General features: G+C 39.7%; 1 protein-coding gene across 10 annotated transcripts in view; it reads right to left on the reverse strand.

Moving 5' to 3' along the window:
• The window catches only part of ADAT2 (adenosine deaminase tRNA specific 2), a 64,741-nt gene that overhangs the window by 32,859 nt on the left and 9,116 nt on the right, over nt 1–22,766 (reverse strand). For 9 of the 10 annotated variants that reach the window (XM_045058143.1, XM_045058142.1, XM_045058141.1 and 6 more), the window contains exons 2-5: nt 12,592–12,696; nt 9,199–9,349; nt 7,601–7,707; nt 2,842–2,914 (exon numbers count right to left, since the gene is read on the reverse strand). In XM_045058143.1, coding sequence (XP_044914078.1) covers nt 2,842–2,914; nt 7,601–7,707; nt 9,199–9,349; nt 12,592–12,696 — 436 coding nt within the window. Of the gene's footprint in view, nt 1–1,069; nt 2,710–2,841; nt 2,915–7,600; nt 7,708–9,198; nt 9,350–12,591; nt 12,697–22,766 lie in introns of those variants that run through there. The other variant, XM_003986629.6, reaches the window with a different exon arrangement.

Consider the following 22,766-nt stretch of genomic DNA (forward strand, 5'->3'; position numbering starts at 1 on the left):
CATAATTTTTTATCAGTGATTGAAGCTTGCCAAAGCATTACACACCATCCGTTCTCCGCTGAGTCCATTGCAAAGACCAGCAAACACTGGCTACTCTAGCAACTTAGATGCAATCATTTCCTACTAATTCCTCCAAACAGGGCCTTGGTTCTAAAACCTTCTCATATCCAGTGGGTGCCTGGGTAGGTCAGTCAGTTAAAACCTTCTCATATCCTACAACTTCCAGAATCATCCCATGCACAGAACAAGTCTCTCAGCTAGTCTTCTAGACAGGCACTAATGTCAATCAATTGGATTCAATCTTTTGAACTGGACCATCCCAATAGTTTAAGCCATGTCTAAGTAGCTGGAGATGTGGAACTCAGGAGGCAGCATTACATCATCATATATCCACAACTCTCCACCAATTTGAAACTGCCATCAGAATCCCATAGTCTCAATGTCCATGACCTCACAATGTTCCTATATCAGCACTGGAGGTGCTGACCTCCAACCCGCAATGTGCCATCTAAAATGATTGCTTCCCCAAAAGCAGTAGAGGGAACAATGCCTAAGGCCAAAAACATAGGAAAGACTTTTCTATAAGGCCATCACTGGAGACAGAATCAAAAAGGTTATAACCAAAATTAAAATTTCCAGCCATGCTTAGGAATTAGGAAATAACCATTCTCCAAAACACAGTAGAGACAAAATATACATATATTGGTGAGTCTTTTCTATCCTTCCTGGTCCCATTTTATTACTTTCTTGGGACTTTTAGTATTAACTATCTGTAAGTTAAGATACCCATATACTAGTTTTAGATTTGACTTTTTATCCTAGATATTCCCCTTATTATTCATTTTTCTCCAAATTTCAATCAATAAAGTTATTTAACAAATATTTACCAAGAACCTACTTGATAGCCAGACTTACTGGTACTTACTGGTACCAGAGGAAAGATTCCAGGTTTTTTGTCTACAAATAATCCCTGAGAAAACGATGATATGAACACAGTAAGTGCAATCAAGTCTGCTTGCAGAAAAGCATAAGAAGCCAGAAATGAATCATGACCAACTGCAAAAAGGAATCAACTAGTCAAAGCACTAAAGTTTAATGAGAAGATAATTTTTAAAGTAGGTGAAATTGAAGAGAAGTTACATGTAACATTATTATAAATTTAAAAATCATGCATATTCTTCTCCATCAAATTTCTCAAATGCAGTTAAAAACACACACGTACAAAACCAAGCAATTATAAATCTTCTGAAGCATGTAACTGTGATTAGCTGCTACTCTCAGCAATATAAAAATACTTTCACCACAATTACATTCCAGCCTGTAATGTAATTCAAAACAAACAAGTCAGACATCACTCAAATGGCACAACCAACAAATACAGATGCTTTGCATCAAGGAAATGAATCCACTGAAGAAATGCAACAGGAGCCTGGAGCTGGGCTTCTGGTGGAACAGTGAGGCCCCCTTCTGGGCAGACGCAGAGCACCCCAGTGTGGTTCTACAGAGCTGTTTTTCCATGGGCGCCAACCCTTAGTACGGTCAGAAAGTATTGAGTGTCTGGGACTTCCGGCTGGGGAGACCCTTCCCAGGGTTATGTGCCCATTTTTCAATTTTAGGTTTTAAATTCTAAGTCTGGACTTTTATAAAAAGAAATAACAATTTGATTTCAGAGTAAATAAAGCCATTCTATTTAATCATGCAACCAGCAGTCCCAACACCAAATGGCACACCCATCCCCTGTTCTCTCCTTGTTGCCATGACCCTTAAGACCCTCTAACGTACTGTATAATCTATCAGGCGTATTGTCTGTCTCCCCCTGCTAGAATATCAGCTCCATGAGGGCAGGATTCATCCTTTTGCTCACTGATTTGATGAACAAATGGAGCTTGGCATAGTGTAGCCGCTTGCTAATAAAGAAGGAATTGTCTCATTTCTGCTTTTATCTTTTAAGAAAATATTCATCTTCATCTTCAAAGAAGGCGTAAGTAAGGTTTTATTATAGCAATATGCTATAATTTAAAAATGACACGTACTTGTTTTTAAAAGTATGCATTTTCTCGAACTGCTTTATAAAAGCAAAAAGAAATCAGTTCTGAGGCACACACAATCATAATCTATATGTATACAACTCATAGACAAATTCCAAGAAAGTCACGGGCCCTCATCGCTTCTTGGCCTTTTGGCTAAGATCAAGTGTAGAAAGTCACGGGCCCTCAACACCCTGGGAGGACACAGTAGCTGCAAAGAATGAAGGACCCGATTCTGAAAAGCCAGGCCGAAAGCAGGTGTCCACAGTGTGGCACACTCCAGTCCGGACACATGCCAGGTAACTGGGTCTGGATACACATTCACTGAAACTCAGGACTTTCCTGGCCCAGGCACAATGATTTTGGCAGGAAGAGCATGCACTGCTTACTAATTTCTAAAATTTCAATCTTTATTTTTATCCCCTTCTTACAATGTTCTTTAAGCTTATGGAAAAGCTAACCATTGTCTACAACTGTCAGACTTTTAAAAAGTGCTAATTTGTTCCCTGAACACAGCAAATAATGGGAGATAATTTTCCCAGGGGCTGAGGGCACATATGAATGTATGATTCAATGATGTCAACAACTTTCAGTCCAAGAATGTCGTCAAGGGGCATCAGCCTTCCCTCAGAACAAGTTCAAGGTTTCGGACATTCCTTTTTCCGAACTTTTGACTTTGGTGCTGTGAAAAGAATAGCAAAAAAAAAAAAAAAAGAGAGAGAGAGAAAATGAAGAGGAGGGCCCATGTCAGACTCTGTTCACACAGCTTTGTCTTAAGTGAGGTTACATCATGTACAGCAAAGGGAAAACTGACCATTTGGATTTTCCTGTTTGTAGAAGGTCTTCAACATTTCCACTGCTTCCTCGGCCCGATATCCAGGAATGCACTGTTGAAATGAGAAGATTGAGGATGAATATCGCCCAATGAAACTGTGGCCTGTATCCCATACAAACAGCAATTGGGGGACAGCAGTGATGCAGGTAAGGAAGTACATTTCCAAGAGAATCGAGTACAGACTCAAACTGCGCTCCAGTCAACTATTATTTCTCAATCAACTACTATTGAAGTTACCAGCTATGTGATCTTGGGTACTGTGCCTCAGCTGCCTCATGCGTACAGTGTAGGTAATTACAGCACTTACCTCAGAAGGGTTTCATGAAGAGTAAATAAGATTACATAAAATAACACCTGTTAAATACCTGACACATCATAAGAATTTGTTAAGCATCTGCTATGTTTTTCGACCCTTATTCACTGTTGGCCCATTAAGCGTTTGATGCTATAGAGCTACAGTTGGTAGTCCGCAGTTAAAAATGATCAACTAAGTATGATTTTTATATTTTTAAAGGGTTGTAAAAAATTTAAAAAAGAAGAAGAAGAAGGAGGAGGAGGAGATGTGACACAGACATGAGTGGCTCACAAAGGCTAACATATTTACTATTAGGCTCTTTACAGAAAAAAAAGTGTTGACCTTTACTGTAGTGGATGTTTTCAAAAGGATTTAATTGGATCTATCTTTGGTATCTAACTAGAGAGAAAAGATCGATTAAGTGAAAGAATAAGAAATTACGATAATGGTAAGGAGTGAAATTATGTATAAAACACTACATGAGGATGAAACTTGAACTTGCCTTAAAGACAGCAATTATTTAAAGAGGCTGAACACAGCATTTCAGGGAAAGAGTAATAATGAGCTTGGGTTGTGGGAGGAATCCAACTAATGGGGGGTAGGGGGCCTATAGGTAAAGAAATTCAAGAGAGAAAATGAGGTCAAAATATACAGGGCTTTGAAGGTGTGTTACCCGAGTTTGAACTCGATATGCTGCATCCTTCTAAGATGCACGAAATGAAAAAATGAACAGAGACTCCATGGAGGCATACCCAGAACCAGCCACTGGAGGGGAAGCAGCTAGTGAGTGCCAGCACAAGGCCCTGGCGAGCATGGTCTGCTGCTCAGAATGAACCTCCTTTTCCCTTCTGCCTTCAGTCAGCTCTTACCTGGACCTATGAAGCCTGAATAAACCTTCCCCATCAGAAGAAAACCTTTACGAGTTTAATGTTTTTAGATTGCACATATAAGAAGGATCGTCAGGGGCACCTGGGTTAAGCATCCAACTCTTGACTTTGTCTCAGGTCATGATCTCATGGTTTGTGAATTCAAGCCCCTCGTTGGGCTCTGTGCAGACAATATAGAGCCTGCATGGGATTCCCTCTCTCCCTCTCTCTCTGCCCCTCCTACTTGTACACACACACCCTCTCTCTCTCAAAATAAATAAATAAACTTAAAAAAAAAAAAGATCATATAGTATTTGTCTTTCTCTATTTGATTTCTTTCACTTGGCATAATGCCCTCAAGGTCCATTCATGTTGTCCTAAATGGCAGGATTTCCTTCTTTTTTACGGCTGAATAATATTCTATTGCATATGTATTAAAATATATATATTACATATTTATTATATATTATATATGTGCGTGTATACACACACACACACACACACACACACACACACACACACACATATATACAGAGAGAGAGAGAGAGAACATTCTAATTATAGAAGCAAAGAGTAGAATGGTAGTTGCCAGGGGTGGAGGGGTGGGGGTTGTGGAGAATGAAGAGACAGTGCAAAGGGTACAAACTTTCAACTATAAGGTAAGTTCTATAAGGTGAGGATCTAAGGAACAGCACAGTGACTATAGTTAACGACACTGTATTGTGTACTTAAAAGCTGTGAAGAGAATAGAGCTCAAATGTTCTGACCATAACAACAAAATGGTAATTATGTGAGGTGAATGGTGTGTTAACTAACTTTATTGTGGTAAACATTTCACAATCTGTACGTCTAACAAATCATCTCACTGTACACCTTAAACTTTACACAATGTTATATGTCAATTACATCTCAGTAAAGCTGGGGGGAAAAATATCCCAATAACCTTCCTTTGACCCTGCCCCTCCAGCAAGCTACTACCCTGCTGCTACCCTGCTGCTCCCTGAGACCGACTACCCTGCTGCTCCCACAGACTCCTGGCCGTCACTTGCGTGGCTCTCATTTCCTCTTCAATCTCATCCAGGCTGGCTTGTGCTCCCAGATCTCCCAAGGGCCCCTACTGACCAAAACACTGGTTTCCTTTCCATCGTCCTCAACTCTCTGCAATGGTGGAGACTACTGACCATTCTCGCTTCTTTTTAGAGCTCTCTCCTCCTTTGGCTTCTCTGTTCTCACAACCTTCTCAGACCATTCTAACCACGGTGGGTCAGTCCCATTCTCCTCACGCTACACTGTTTGTGCTCCTCAGAGCTCCCACCTCTCCTCATGTTCTCATGAGCACCAAACAAGCACAAAGCACTCTCCCCTCCTGTGAGGTCAAAGCAGTGGTCCTCCACCTTGGCTGCTCAGTGAAATCGACTGGGAACTCTCTTAAGAAAATGCTAATATTCCACCTCCTCCACCCTCTCACCTTATACAGTTGGTCTGGGGCAGGGACCTCCCACAGGCACACTTAAAAAGCTCTACAATATGCAGTCTGGGATGAGACTCACTGAGTTACAGATGGAGAAGGAAACTGCATCACTCTAAGATACCAAGACAATATTTTCAACTATTCATTATAGCAATAAATTGTGACTTTAATAAAAAGCACACATTCTTATTAAAATAAACTTTTAAAAATGGAGCAGGTACGTATTATAAACAATCACTATCTTCTCTGAAAAGAATAGTTCTGTAGGTCTCCTCTATGAGCTTAATTCAGCTTATAATATAGCATTAAAGGATCAATGATTCTGCAATACAAAAACAGTATCCCACCTCCCACACCTGCCCCCCTACCTAAACCAACAAAATAAAGGAAGAAAACACAGGATCCAGAAGCCTAGGGTGTCAATGTTTCTTTAGAATTTCAAACACTTAAAAACAAAAACAACATAATTTGGCATCAGACCTGGAGATACGGCTTCAAATACTGGTCACTCCTTTCACTGGGACCAATTAGTCCAAGTACACACACTATGATCTTATTCTTTGGTTCAGAGAGGTCAACTCTGTGCAGAGACGTGTAAGAGAGGACTGTTTGGGCACTCAGCGTCACTGACGTGTTGGAGAGAAATTTTCTACCTATGTCTGATATCCAAAGGCTCATCCTTGTTCTGCCCAGGAGCTTTGAGAAATTCTTTAGATCTTTTTCATAAATGAAGTACAGGGTCAGCAATTTACTTGCAAAGAGTTATGTAAATAAAATCTGAGCTACTAACAGAAGCGATTGGGAAAAATCAAATCACTTTGCACATTATTTTTTATTTTATTTATTTGAGAGAGAGAGAGAGAGGATGCAAGTGAGCGAGGGCAGAGAGAGAGAGAGAGAGAGAAGCTGTGCTCATGCTCACCCGAAGTGAGGCCTGTGCTCCCCCAAAGCAGGGCACGAGCTCCCCCGAAGTGGGACTCGAGCTCACCCCATGCAGGGCTTGAACTCATGGGCCGTGAGGTCATGACCTGAGCCGAAACTGAGCCACCCAGGCACCCTGAAGATTTTTTTAACGGTCAAGCTGATAGTATTATTTATTCTCTGTTGTTCAATTATAATTTCTTTTCCAATGTGATGTTAAAAGTTATCTATTCTCAAATATACAGAAGTCGTTAGGAAAGCTAATGTTCAGCTGGAAAAACTCAAAATAGAATGTTTTCCAAAACTTGTTCTCAGTGGGATTCAGCCAAATTTAGCCCTTCATAGGTACTTGGTATTCTCCTAAGAATATCTGAGGTCTTGTAAGAATATCTGAGGTCTTTGAAGTTAACTGCCCACCATGTCAAGCCTTTGTTAAATACTTTTCATTTTAAAACATAATACTTCAGGATTAACTTTGGAGAAAAAAAAAAAAATCACACTGGTTTATGAAAAACGATATGTATCTACAGGCCAAACTCGGAAATACAAATTCCCACTGCTCATAGCCTTAAACATAAAAACTTGGGGAGAGGTGGCAAGATTAAAGGGAAAGTAGAATTTTTAAGGGAAAACAAAAACAATGTGGATCCTAGGGCCTGGGGGAAATTTCAGTACTGAAAAGGCAGGGGGAACAAATAATGAAAACACAGGTATTAATTGCTACACACCAAAAATAGTACATAGTGATAAAGCAAAATGATTGGCTAAGTGCAAAAATATTGTGTGTGCACTGTAAATAGCAGTACTGTTACTGACAGAGTCCAAGCTTCTCCTAAACTCGGTACAGCACAGAGCTGGGGACACGCACTGAGTGAAAATGCCAACAGTGACCACGTCTCCAAACATCCCTGAAGGTGTTGGTAAAGACTGTCAGGAGAGACACCCTGGAAGGTTGGGGACTTTCCTTCTGGAAAGGTTCTGTTAATTAAGAGAGCCAAGCACTTACCTGGAAATGATTACCTGTCATCTTATACTGAGGCATAAATGAACTTGACTAGTGGTCCCAGAGTCTGCCTGGTCCTAGCATGGCTCTTTGGTATACTGACCACACTTGAACAATTCCCGAGCCCATACAGAAATCAAAGGAATGAGAAAGAAAGAGGAAACATTAGCAGGTCGTATTACCTGAAATGGTCTCCCAGTATTTGGTAAATCAGCAGAGGCAATATTTAGAACGGAGCCACAACCACCAAATCGTTCGTTCTGACAGCCGTATACCACCAGCGGAATTTATGGGAAAGAATTAAGGTCCCGAAGCCAATGTGCAGTTCAAGTGTGTACAGTGACAAGACCAGGGTAGGTTTATACCAGCCAGCCGGGAGAGGGAAGTTCAGGCTACTTTTAAAAAGTCAAGCGTAGGCTTAGTCTTAAAAATCAGACAATCCAGTTACACAAAAGAAAGAGGTCTAAAGGATTTAGAAACTAACATCTCACAACTGCAAATAATAAAAACCGAATACATGGTTACTAAATATTCACAGTTTGGTATTCTCTCTAGTCTTTCCTAACCTACTTTCTGTGAATCATTAGGGAACTGGAGCCAGAAAGGAAGTAGGAATTTAATCCAGGGATTTGCACCTTTTAAAAATAGGATTGTTGGTGGCACCTGGGTGGCTCAGTCAGTTGAGCATCCAACTTCGGCTCAGGTCATGATCTCACAGTCTGTGCATTCCGGCCCCACATCAGGCTCTGTGCTGACAGCTCGGAGCCTGGAGCCTGCTTCGGATTCTGTGTCTCCCTCTCTCTCTGCCCCTCCCCCACTCATGCTCTGCTCTCTCTGTCTCTCAAAAATTAATAAATGTTAAAAATTTTTTTAAATAATAAAAATAAATAAATACATAAAAATGGGATTGTTCCCTATTCTTTCCTCAAATAAAATGCAACATGTGCCCCAATATAAAACAGACTAAGGCTGAGCCGTGCCATAAGGCAGCTTGGGGAGAGGGGCTAAGTAAGGGGACTCTAGTAAGTGGGGGCTAAGTAAGTAAGGGGACTCTAACTCCCCTTTTACAAAGTAAAGACTGTACATACATGTTATCATACTCAAAACCCTCTGTTATTTTTAAAGTGATGAATTTTTTCACACATACATAGCAAAATAAGCACATAAAAATGTGCATGTATGAAATTAAGTTTTTGAACTAGCAAATAATTTTTTAAAGATCTTAGAGACAAACTTGCTACACTCAGTATTTATGTTGCTTACTATGAAAGACACAATTCAAAGAGTTTTTCATTCCCCATTTATTTATAATTATAGTATCATAAGTGATGTGTTTTTTTACCTGGTATTTACTCTGACTTAATACTTTTCATACATTGTAACAGGTACTCATGGAAAAAATAAACAAACACATATAAACAGAAAGAAAAAGTTTAAATCACCTATAATCTATTATCCAAAGGTGCATATTCTTCAGATCTTTCTCTGCACACAGTTTTATAATCTACTTTAATTTGTGATTTATCCTCCCACAGCAGTTTGTTAGCTCTTAGTTTCTTTCTCTAGTTCATTTGGTTAACAGTTTTACGTCTATTGACATAAAATGAAGTGATTTTGTTATTTAAAAATCTTTCCTAAATATTTTTTGGCCAAGGGGCACAACATTTTATAACTTGTTTCATAAGTCTGCTTTCACATATTAGAAAGCAGGTTATGTGTCCGGCCATTTTCAAGTTTATAGGAAGGGCCCAAGACAGGAACTCACAAAGTCAAAGGATACTCATCAGGCGGAGAGCAGCTGCACACATAATACAAGGCTCCACAGTGACATACAGCACGGTGTGTTCAAATACTTCAGAAGGACTCTTGCCACTTTGGTGGCACCAGTCCAGGGCCTGATCGATGGCCACCATTTCTGCATGTCGAGTAGCCTGGAAAAAGAGAGGTGCTTGCATCAACACATAACTGTGTTTTACAAACACTCAAAAATAAGTACCCACAATGGGCCTAATGTTTCTGCCAATATTTTAATGAGTAAGGGTTTCAGGGACACTCTTAGCAGTTGACAATGTATTCCCCGGTTCAAGTACCATAGCTTCACCAACGCAAGAGAGCGAATCTGAGATGCCATGTGATTTATGCTATATTTCTATTTAAGTACCTAAGAACTTCAGGGGACGCTCTTTCAATTAAATGCCGCAGAGAATAGAAGTCTCAAAACAAAACAAAACAAAAAAAGAGTCCAGGGTTTGTGAATACTCCAGGGGAAGCCTGAAGTCTTCACAAGCACGTGCTCCAATTTCAGATATTTTCAAGGCCATCCCTCACCTAACTCTAAGCGAATCCATATTTAGTTTACTGGAATGTCATCACTTCTATTTTCTTTGGGATGAGATTTAATATTCTGGCAGACTCTAGAGAAAACCAGAGATTTGGTATGAGTCTTGGATACCTCATGGGTGGTAGGAGAATGCAGGGGAAATCACACAGCATTTGGAAATACCCATACTTAACTCTGAATCCTGACTGTGGCCTCACTCATTATGTGGCCTTGGGCAAGTTACATAACTTCTCTAAGCCTTGGGTCCACCATGTGTAAAACAACGTATGCTGGCATGTAAACCTCATAAAGCACTGAATTACATGAAGCAGATGTTGCACGCTATATATGTACTCTGCTATGCAGTGATTATTAATAACATTCAAGATGATCACACTTGTCAATAAACTTACGCTGATTGCTAAGAACAAGTCATTGTGCTAAATCCTATGTGAGGTTAAAGAGTCTGTCCTCAACAAGTATAAAATCTGGTGAGGCAAACAGTTGCTAACCTGTGACACAGAGTAGGGTGTGGAAAATGGTGGCACAGTGGCCCAAGGTGCCGTGGAAGCTGGAAGCAAGTGGAAGCTATGCTGGTCCAGAATTATGAACTCAGAGTGTAAGGTATTTTAGAGAACTGGTTCCCAAACCTGCCTGCATACCAGACCTAACTGGGGAGCTTAAAAAGTTTCCCCAACTCCAGTGCTTTTTCAAAAATCAAATTCAGGGGTGCCTGGGTGGCTCAATTGGTTGAGCGCCCGACTTCGGCTCAGGTCATGATCTCACGGTTTGTGAGTTCGAGCCCCGCGTCGGGCTCTGTGCTGACAGCTCAGAGCCTGGAGCCTGCTTCGGATTCTGTGTCTCCCTCTCTCTCTGCCCCTCCCCAACTCATGCTCTGTCTCTCTCTCTCTCTCTGTCAAAAATAAATAAACATTAAAAAAAATTTTTTTTAATCAAATTCAGAATTACTGAATCAAGTCTCCCCAGAATTCTCTGTAAGCAACCGTTAAACTGAATCACTGCAATCAACCTCTCTGTTAGTGTGCAGAGCCAGAAGCTAAGTCAGGACAAGTAGAAAACACACCGCTGGAAGAGGTGATGGCAGTGAAAGGCGTGGTGGTAGTATGAGAGCCAAAAGTAGGACTCGGGTCTCCTCATTGGGGGTCAAGAGTTTTTCTATGCTGCTTTATAGGGTAATCTTCTATAGGACACCGAATACCAAGATAAATGCAGGCTAATTTCAAGATACAGAAGAAACCCAGGTCATCGGAGGGATAGATGGATGATGTTAGGGCATTCAAAGTTCTCATGTAAAGATACGATACTGAACCACAAAATGTAATTAGGGAGATAGGACAATCATTTAAAATACAGAATTCTACTCCTAGACAAGTATCTGTATATTCACTAATTGCTACATTATGCTTATTACTTCTCTCACAAATGTTTTGATAGCCACATAATAATTGCTTTGATGAATCTGGGTTCCTAGTTTGCATGTGCTCTTTTTTATTTTATTTTATTTTTTTATAGATATGATGGATAAACTTTAAATTTCCTACAGCACCATTACCAATATCAGCTTGTTCTCTAACTCCCAAGATCAAATAATAAGATCAAAGTCTGTGTGAGTGATGTTATGGTTATAACCTGTCCATGAGTCCAGCTAGTACTTCTTGTCATAAAATTATGACAGAGGCACCTGGGTGGCTCAGTCGGTTAAGCGTCCAACTTCAGCTCAGGTCATGATCTCACAGTCCGTGAGTTCGAGCCCTGCATCGGGCTCTGTGCTGACAGCTCAGAGCCTGGAGCTTGCTTCAGATTCTGTGTCTCCCTCTCTCTCTGCCCCTCCCCTGCTCATGCTCTGTCTCTCTCTGTCTCAAAAATAAATAAAAACATTTAAAAATTTTTTTGTTTTAGGGGCGCCTGGGTGGCGCAGTCGGTTAAGCGTCCGACTTCAGCCAGGTCACGATCTCGCGGTCCGTGAGTTCGAGCCCCGCGTCGGGCTCTGGGCTGATGGCTCAGAGCCTGGAGCCTGTTTCCGATTCTGTGTCTCCCTCTCTCTCTGCCCCTCCCCCGTTCATGCTCTGTCTCTCTCTGTCCCAAAAATAAATAAACGTTGAAAAAAAAAATTTAAAAAAAAAAAAGAAAAAAAAAAAAAAAAATTTTTTTGTTTTAATCATAAAATTATGACACACTGTTGTGATATCAAGAAATATTGCCTCAATTCATGAACTCCTCAACCTAAGCACAATAATATAAAGGCACACAAGCTATTAAAGTGTACATGTAGGTTTAGAGACAGCAGGTGGTAGACTTTATCCATGAATTCTGTAATACACAGTTTCCTTTATACAGTCCTTTTATACCTCCAAAGATATAAACTAAAGGTGATTGTTTAATTTACCAGGAGGAATACATTATTTCAAGGTACTAAAAAATGTGATACGAGTTAAATTGATATGTTTTGTAAAGTGGAATTTCTATATATTAGATTTGCTTAAGATGGAGATTAGAGTCATTTCTTTAGTATTGAAGCTCCAATGTAATAAAACCCCCTCTTGAGTTTCACTCAAGTGTTAAAGTAAAACTCCATGACATAGAAAATTAACTGCAAAGATTCTACTGCTCCATTAAGTTTTTCTGAATTTTCCCAATTTTAAAAAACCAACATGTATTACTTTCATAATCAGAAAAAAAAGGCATTCAAAAAAAGAAATGTTAAGAGAAACTACCCTTCCATTGATATCTACAAGTCTCTACACAGACCCATCTTCTCACCAACTGTGATGAAGTTCAGGGCACTCCTACCTTTACCTGGATGTTTGCAATTATACTATTCAATTGACATACGTTTTTGGTTTGATTAACTTCATTTCGTCCCTTCCCCACAACTTCATTGTTGTAGACCATGAGACAGCCAACGGGAACTTCAGTATTTTCTAGGGCTTCTTTGGCCTAAAAGACAAAGTGGAAAATTTAAGATGTAACGCTCAATACTTGAAAAGACTATAGGAAAGAAATAGATGCAACATGAACACACACGTATAAGCACTGAACAAAGAAATACCACAGAGTTCTCCCTCTCCTCAAATTCAGTTCAGTACTTAGTGCCTTTGTTCTCCATTCTTTCCATATTAAAGGAGACTCAAGAACAAACTCCCTTTACAGGTTCTGAGCCCCTAGTTTTTCCTTCTCATTGGAAGCAGAAGTGAGCAAAAGACTATTATTGACTCTTGTTCTTAAACTGGCAGGGTCTCTGCAACTTTTCAGAGATCATATGTGTGTGTGTGTGTGTGTGTGTGTGTGTGTGTGTGTGTGTGTGTTTGCAAAGGGAAAGAATAACATGTATAAATAATAACATCCATTTCTTGTTGAAATTCTACTTGCTTAATGTTTTTGTTTCTCTAAACAGTATAGAAAATATCCTCTTGAGTTCTAATAGCATAAAAGTAACCAGACTGGATGCCTCTCTGTGCTCACAATTTCTGTTTCAACACAAGAAAAGCCTAAGAGTGTTTTGTGTTAAAATGGCACAACCACTTTGGAGAACACTTTGGAAATTTCTTTAAAAAGTAAACATGCATAGAGCCTATGAACAAATTCCACTCCTAAGTAATTATTTAAGAGAAGGGAAGGGGCGCCTGGGTGGCTCAGTCGGTTAAGCGGCCGACTTCAGCTCAGGTCATGATCTCGCGGTCCATAAGTTCAAGTCACGTGTCAGGCTCTGTGCTGACAGCTCAGAGCCTGGAGCCTGTTTCAGATTCTGTGTCTCCCTCTCTCTGACCCTCCCCCATTCATGCTCTGTCTCTCTCCGTCTCAAGAATAAATAAACTTAAAAAAAAAAAAAAAAGAGAGAAGGGAATATATGTCCAAAAAAAAAACCCTTGTAAAAGAATGCTCAGGAGGAGCCAAGATGGCAGGACAGCATGGAAGCTTTCTGTGTGTCTCGCATCCATGAAATACAACCAGATCAACACTGAACCATCCTACACACCTAGAAAACTGATTGGAGGATTAACACAGCAATCTGCACAACCTGAACCACAGAATTCAGCAGGTACGCGGCGTGGAGAGCTGAACTTGGGGAGCAAGAAAACCTGAAAGGTAGGGAACTGCTTTTGTGGGAAGAGAGAGGACAGAGACGGGGGGGGGGGGGGGGGGGAGAATATGGGAAAATCACCCTTCCCCAAAAGCAGCTGGAGAGAAAGTGGAAAACTGGAAACAGCCGCAGGGACTAAACTAAAAAGGGAGAAAGGAGAAAGGAGAGGGTTTAAATTCCATTAAGACTGTAACAAGGGGAGCGCAAAGGCTGCAACTCCGCAGCTCCATACATGGCAGTGCTCTGGTGGGAAGGGCGAATCCCCAGGAACAAGTGGGGTCCGGGAGGTTCTCGGGCCACATGGGGAAAAGCAGTTCCACTGCTGGAAGGACATTTGGTAGAGACTGTTGAAGCCACCTGGTCCCAGAAGACCCCAGAAGGTGGCCACATTCACTGGTGCTGGGGCAAGGTTGTTAAGGGTGAATCCTGGTGCCAGATGTGTGTTGTGATTTTCCATTAATCCCTGAGATGCTGCTGCTACACAGTCTCGCGAACATCTTCTGGGATGGGCTGGCACCTGGCCGCAGTCTTGGGGCACTGGCAACAACAGGGTCCAGTGGGTGTACCTGTGTACAGCCGATATTCGGCCATTGCTCATTCGGCCATTGCTCATTTGGCCATTGCTCGGTGAGACGCTCCTGCAGCAGGGCATAACGGGTCAAAGCCTCAATCCCTCAGAAGTAGGGGGCCAGGGAAAATGGCCGCATCTGAGACAAGGCTTGGGAGAGAGATGCCACCTGGGGCCTGGTCACAGAGAGTGAAGAACTGGGGAGTGGACGAGAGCTGAAGACGGAGGACGGGTGCGCGATTGCTGATCCGGGAGAACAGACTGGGTAGCTGGTGGCGCCATTTTCACTGCTCCCGCACATGCACATATGCACCTACCAGCCTCGCAACAATCCACCCCAGTAGGCTAGCAGCGCCATCTAGTGGAGAGCGGAGCTGTTACACTAAGCCCCACTCAACTGGGCCAACATCACTCTTCAAGAACACAAGTCTCACTGCCTACGTAATTTATGGACTATAAAAAGCTACATTGGCTTCTAGGGGCAAACGAAGCAATTTTAGTCCTACTTCAATCTGTGAGCAGGTTCATCTATTCAATTTTCTCTCTTTTTTTTTCCTTTTTCTCTTTTATAATTCTTTTTCTTGAATACAGAAAGAGAAAAAATTCATTTCTATTTTCAATTTTTATTAAAAATATCTTTCTTTAATTTTGGTTACTATACTTTTTACTTTTGTGTAAATTTTTTCAAATTCTACTTTACTTCCATCATTTTATTTTAGTCTACTTCAGTGTACTCACCTTTTCAAATTCCCAAACAATTTCCTTTTTTTTTCTTTTTCTTTTTTCCTCTTTTTCATTTCTTTCCTTTCTTGAATGCAGAAAGAGAAAAACTTCATTTTTACTTTCAATTTCTATTAAAAATATTTTTATTTAATTTTTATTACTCTATTTTTTGCTGTTAGGTAAGTTTTTTCAAATTCTATTTTACTTCCATCACTTTATTTTGGCCTACTACAGTGTATTCACTTTTTCAAATTTTCAAACGACTTTTTTTCTTTTCTTTTTTTATCTTTTTTCTCTTTTTCATTTCTTTTCTTTTTTCTTAAATACAGAAAATGAAAAAATTCATAATTATTTTTAATTTTTATTAAAAATATTTTTCGTTAATTTTTTTCTACTACATTCTTTACTTTTGTGTATATTTTTTCAAATTCTACTTTACCCCCATCATCTCATTTTAGTCTACCTCAGTGTATTTATTTTTTTCAAATTCTCAATTTCCTTCCCCCTCTTTTTTTCTCTAATCTGTCAAACCACTTTCAAATCCCAACCAAAACACACCTAGGATCTAGCATCATCTATTCAATTTTTGCGTGTGTGTGTTTTTAATTTTTAATTTCAATATTTATTTAATTTTAATTTATTTCAATTTTTCTACCTCATTAATTCCTTTTCTCCCTTCAAAATGACAAAACAAAGGAATCCACCCCCCAAAAAAGAGCACGAAGAAACGACAGCCAGGGATTTAACCAACACAGATACAAGCAAGATGTCTGAATCAGAATCTAGAATCACAATAATAAGAATACTAGCTGGAGTCGAAAATACATTAGAATCCCTTTCTGCAGAGATCAAAGAAGTAAAAAATAGCCAGAATGAAATTAAAAATGCTATAACTGAGCTGCAATCACGGATGGATGCAGCAGCAGCAAGGATGGATGAGGCAGAACAGAGAATCAGCGATATAGAGGACAAACTTATAGAGAATAATGAAGCAGAAAAACAGAGGGAGATTAAGGCAAAAGAGCACGATTTAAGAATTAGAGAAATCAGTGACTCATTAAAAAGGAACAACATCAGAATCATTGGGGTCCCAGAAGAGGAAGAGAGAGAAACAGGGATAGAGGGGTTATGTGAGCAAATGATAGCAGAAAACTTTCCTAACCTGGGGAAAGACACAGATATCAAAATCCAGGAAGCACAGAGGACCCACATTAGGTTCAACAAAAACCGACCATCAACAAGGCATATCATACTCAAATTCACAAAATACTCAGGCAAGGAGAGAATCATGAAAGCAGCAAGGGAAAAAAAGTCCCTAACCTACAAGGGAAGACAGATCAGGTTTGCAGCAGACCTATCCACAGAAACTTGGCAGGCCAGAAGGGAGTGGTGGGATATATTCAGTGTGTTCAATCAGAAAAATATGCAGCCAAGAATTCTTTATCCAGCAAGGCTGTCATTCAAAATAGAAGGGAAGATGAAAGGTTTCCCAGACAAACAAAAATTAAAGGAGTTTGTGACCACTAAACCAGCCCTGCAAGAAATTTTAAGGGGGACTTTCTGAGGGGAGAAGAGATGAAAAAATATATATATAAATAAATAAATAAATAAATACCAAAAGCAACAAAAGATTAGAAAGGACCGGAGAACATCACCAGAAACTCCAATTTCACAAGCATCATAATGGCAATAAATTCATATCTTTCAGTACTCACTCTAAACGTCAGTGGACTCAATGCTCCAATCAAAAGACATAGGGTAACAGAATGGATAAGACAACAAGATCCATTTACACACTGTTTACAAGAGACCCACTTTAGACATAAAGACACCTACAGATTGAAAATAAGGGGATGGAGAACCATCTATCATGTGAATCGTCAACAAAAGAAAACCAGAGTAGCCATACTTTTATCAGACAATCTAGACTTTAAAAATAAAGACTGTATCAAGGGATGCAGAAGGGCATTATATCATAATCAAGGGATCCATAGACCAAGAAGACCTAACAATTGTAAACATTTATGCGCCAAATGTGGGAGAACCCAAATATACAAATCAATTAATGACAAACATAAAGAAACTCATCAACAGTAATACTATAATAGTAGGAGACTTCAACACCCCACTCACAGCAATGGACAGATCATCTAATCAAAAAATCAACAAGGAAACAATGGCTTTGAATGACACACTGGACCAGATGGACTTAACAGATATATTCACAACATTTCATGCTAAAGCAGCAGAATATACATTCTTCTCCAGTGCACATGGAACGTTCTCCAGAAAAGATCATATCCTGGGACACAAATCAGCCCTAAGTACAAAAAGATCGAGATCATACCATGCATATTTTCAGACCACAACGCTATGAAACTCGAAATCAACCACAAGAAAAAATTTGGAAAGGTAACAAATACTTGGAGACTGAAGAACATTCTACTAAAGAATGAATGGGCTAACCAAGTAGTTAAAGAGGAAATTAAAACGTATAACGAAGTCAATGAAAATGATAACACCACAACCCAAAACTTCTGGGACATAGCAAAGGTGGTCATTAAGAGGAAAGTATATAGCAATCCAGGCTTTCCTAAAGAAGGAAGAAAGGTCTCAGATACACAACCTAACCTTACACCTTAAAGAGCTGGAAAAAGAACAGCAAATAAAACCCAAAAACAGCAGAAGACAGGAAATAATAAAGATTAGAGCAGAAATTAATGCTATCGAAACAAAAAAAAACAAAAAAAAACAAAAAAAAACAAAAAAAACAGTAGAACAGATCAATGAAACCAGAAGCTGGTTCTTTGAAAGAATTAACAAAATTGATAAACCACTAGCCAGTTTGATCAAAAAGAAAAAGGAAAGGACCCAAATAAATAAAATCAAGAATGAAAGAGGAGAGATCACAACCAACACAACAGAAATAAAAACAATAATAAGAGAATATTAAGAGCCATTATATACCAATAAAATGGTAATCTGGAAGAAATGGACAAATTCCTAGAAACATATACACTACCAAAGCTGAAACAGGTAGATATAGAAAATTTGAACAGACCCATAACCAGTAAGGAAATCAAATGAGTAATCTGCCAAAAAACAAGAGTCCAGGGCCAGATGGCTTTCCAGGGGAATTCTACCAAACATGTAAGGAAGAGTTCGCACCTATTCTCTTGAAACTGTTCCAAAAAATAGAAGTGGAAGGAAAACTTCCAAACTCTTTCTATGAAGCCAGCATTACCTTGATTCCAAAACCAGACAGAGACCCCACTAAAAAGGAGAACTATAGACCAATTTCCCTGATGAACATGGATGCAAATATCCTCAACAAGATATTAGCCAACCGGATCCAACAATACATTAAAAAAATTATTCACCATGACCAAGTAGGATTTATACCTGGGATGCAGTGCTGGTTCAATATCTGCAAAACAATTAACGTGATTCATCACATCATAAAAGAAAGGACAAGAACCATATGATCCTCTCAATAGATGCAGAGAAAGCATTTGACAAAATACAGCATCCTTTTTTGATAAAAACCCCCAGGAAAGTAGGGATAGAAGGATCATACCTCGAGATCATAAAAGCCATATGTGAACAACCCAATGCTAATATCATCCTCAATGGGGAAAAACTGAGAGCTTTCCCCCTAAGGTCAGGAACAAGACAGGAATGTCCACTCTCGCCACTGTTATTCAACATAGTATTGGAAGTCTTAGCCTCTGCAATCAGACAACTCAAAGAAATAAAAGGCATCCAAATCGGCCAGGAGGAGGTCAAACCTTCACTCTTCGCAGATGACACAATACTCTATATGGAAAACCCAAAAGATTCCACAAAAAAACTGCTAGAACTGATCCATGAATTCACCAAAGTTGCAGGATATAAAATCAACACCCAGAAATCGGTTGCATTCCTATACACCAACAATGAAGCGACAGAAAGAGAAATCAAGGAATCGATCCCATTTACAGTTGCACAAAAACCATAAAATACCTAGGAATAAACCTAACCAAAGAGGTGGAAAATCTATACACTGAAAACTACAGAAAGCTTATGAAAGAAATTGAAGAAGATACAAAAAAAATGGAAAAACATTTCATGCTCATGGATTGGAAGAACAAATATTGTTAAAATGTTGATACTACCCAAAGCAATCTACATTTTCAACGCAATCCCTATCAAAGTAACACCAGCATTCTTCACAGAGCTAGAACAAATAATCCTAAATTTGTATGGAACCAGAAAAGACCCTGAATAGCCAAAGCAATCTTGAAAAAGAAAACCAAAGCAGGAGACATCACAATCCCGGACCCCAAGCTGTATTACAAAGCTGTAATCATAAAGACAGTATGGTACTGGCACAAGAACAGACACTCCGATTAATGGAACAGAATAGAGAACCCGGAAATGGACCCACGAATTTATGGCCAACTAATCTTTGACAAAGCAGGAAAGAATACCCAATGGAATAAAGACAGTCTCTTCAGCAAGTGGTGCGGGGAAAACTGGACAGCCACATGCAGAAGAATGAACCTGAACCACTTTCTTACACCAGACACAAAAATAAACTCAAAATGGATGAAAGACCTCAATATAAGACAGAAAGCCATCAAAATCCTCAAGAAGAAAGCAGGCAAAAACCTCTTTCATCTTGGCTGCAGCAACTTCTTACTCAACACGTCTCTGGAGGCAAGGGAAACAAAAGCAAAAATGAACTACTGGGACCTCATCAAAATAAAAAGCTTCTGCACAGCGAAGGAAACAATCAGCAAAACTAAAAGGCAACCGACAGAATGGGAGAAGATATTTGCAAATGACATATAAGATCAAGGGTTAATATCCAAAATCTATAAAGAACTTATCAAACTCAACACCCAAAACACAAATAATCCATGAAGAAATGGGCAGAAGACATGAACAGACATATCTCCAAGGAAGACATACAGATGGCCAACTGACACATGAAAAAATGCCCCACATCACTCATCATCAGGGAAATACAAATCAAAACCACCATGAGATACCACCGCACGTATGTCAGAATGGCTAACTTTAACAACTCAGGCAACAACAAATGTTGGTGAGGATGCGGAGAAAGAGGCTCTCTTTTGCACTGTTGGTGGCAATGCAAGCTGGTGCAGCCACTCTGGAAAATAGTATGGAGGTTCCCCAAAAAACTAAAAATAGAACTTCCCTATGGACCCAGCAATTGCACAACTAGGCATTTATCTAAGCGATACAGGTGTGCTGTTTCGAAGGGGCACATGCACCCCCATGTTTATAGCAGCACTATCAACAATAGCCAAAGTATGGAAAGAGCCCAAATGTCCATCGATGGATGAATGGATAAAGAAAATGTGGTATATATATATATATATATATATATATATATATATATATATGAAATGGAGTATTCATATATCCATTCATAATGGAGTATTTCATATATATATATATATATATATATGAAATGGAGTATTACTCGGCCATCAAAAATAATGAAATCTTGCCATTTGCAACTACGTGGATGGAACTGGAGGGTATTATGCTAAGTGAATTTAGTCAGTCAGAGAAAGACAAAAATCATATGACTTCACTCGTATGAGGACTTTAAGAGACAAAACAGATGAACATAAGGGAAGGGAAACAAAAATAATATAAAAACAGGAAGGGGGACAAAACAGAACAGACTCATAAATATGGAGAACAAACTGAGGGTTGCTGGAGGGGTTGTGGGAGGGGGGATGGGCTAAATGGGTAAGGGGCATCAAGGAATCTATTCCTGAAATCATTGTTTCACTGTATGCTAACTAATTTGGATGTAAATTTTAAAAAATAAAAAATTTTAAAAAAGAATGTTCATAATAGCTTGATTCATAATACCCAAATCTTGAAACAGCACAGGTGTCCTTCAACAAAAGAATGGATAAACAAACTGTGCCATAGTAACACTATGAAATACTATTGAGCAATGAAAACAAAATGCTAGGGATACACACAACAACATGGGTGAATCTCAGATTCACTGAGTAAAAGAAGCATACATGCTGTCTGATTCCCTTCAGGTTTAGTACTAGAACAGACAAAACTAAACACCAGTGAGAGCAATTTCTGCACAGGAGGGCATGTGTAGACTGATTGGAAAGGGACACAAGGAACCTTCCCAGGGTGTTCAAAACTATCTTGAAAAGGGTGTGGGTTACACAGACGTTAGCATCAGTCAAAACAGAATAGACAATGCATTTAAGGCCTGTGCATTTTATTGTACATAAGGTACACCTCAATTGAAAAACATAAATTAGAAAAATAAGCTTAAGAATATTTCCACCACCACCACGCTGGAAATGGCAAACCAATGGTTATATTCGCAAAGTCTGCCCCATCACAGGCTTTTGTTTTTTTTTTTCCTGTCACTGACTGGACCAGTTGGGACCCAAGGCAGTTAAAGAGTACTTTTTTGGACAGAGAGCAGAAGCAAGCAAGTCATATCTGAGTACTCCTGATCCTGCCGCTGAGAGAGAACAGAGGAAGAACACAACCCTTGAACCTAGCGTACAAGCATTTCCATGTACTGCAGTCAAGAAAATCCAAGTATGGCTGTTTCTAAAAAGGCATGGCATTTATTTTGGCAGGTCTGAAGACACCTTGGAAGACTAGATTACCAATTAAGTGTAGGTATTCACACACAGCATAAGGGATATGTGGTGCAAAGTTGAAGACATTGCTTTAAGACAGCAATGTTCTATCTCCTGCACTATCCCCCTATTCCGGGCTCTGCTTAATTTAGAGTAGCCATAACTTCCCATCATAATGCCAATACGGGTTCCTTAGACACTTCAACCATGCTCAACTGACCCTTACCTTTTCATTGGGTCAATAAAGGTGAAAGGAGAGGCCCACAGGGGTAGGAAACTGTACCTCTCCTTCCTCCTTCAGGGTGGTGGGATAGAGCCAGGGCCTGCATAGATGTAAGGGCACAGTGTTTGAAGCAGGAAGACTGCATTCTTCAGAACTGTGTCATGAACCACCCACGGGCTGGTTCTATCTAGTTCTGTAACAATGGTTAAAGCATGCCCAGTTTATGCGAAGTTTCAAAGTCTGAAGAGTTCCAAGGTTTGGTGAATATATACAAATAAATATACAAATGCACCATTGGCTACCAGGGAAAGGAAAGCCAGGGGAGGACTGACAGCTAGGGAAGATGGAGATCCTGAGTACCCATGCAGTTAAGGCAATCAGCACACAAAGAATGTTATTTAAAGTAAGATTGGGGGTAGGGGGCACCTCCGAGGCTCAGTTGGTTGAGCATTTGATTCTTGATTTCGGCTCAGGTCATGATTTCACGGTTCTCAGGGGTTCCCAGGATGGAGCCCCACATCTGGGCTCTGTGCTGACAACACAGAGTCTGTTTGGGATTCCCTCTCTTCCCCCTCTCTCCCCTCCCCCACTCATGCTCCCTCTCTCTCTCAAACTAAATAATTAAACATTAAAAAAATAAATAAACATTTTTTTAAAAATAAAAAATAAATAAGATTACAAGGCTCCTCGCTGGCTCAGTCAGAAGAACATGAGACTCTTGATCTCAGGGTCATGAGTTCAAGCCCGATGTCGAGTGCAGAGATTACT

Source organism: Felis catus, chromosome B2 (assembly GCF_018350175.1).
Source record: "Felis catus isolate Fca126 chromosome B2, F.catus_Fca126_mat1.0, whole genome shotgun sequence".
NCBI classification, from domain to species: Eukaryota; Metazoa; Chordata; class Mammalia; order Carnivora; family Felidae; genus Felis; species Felis catus.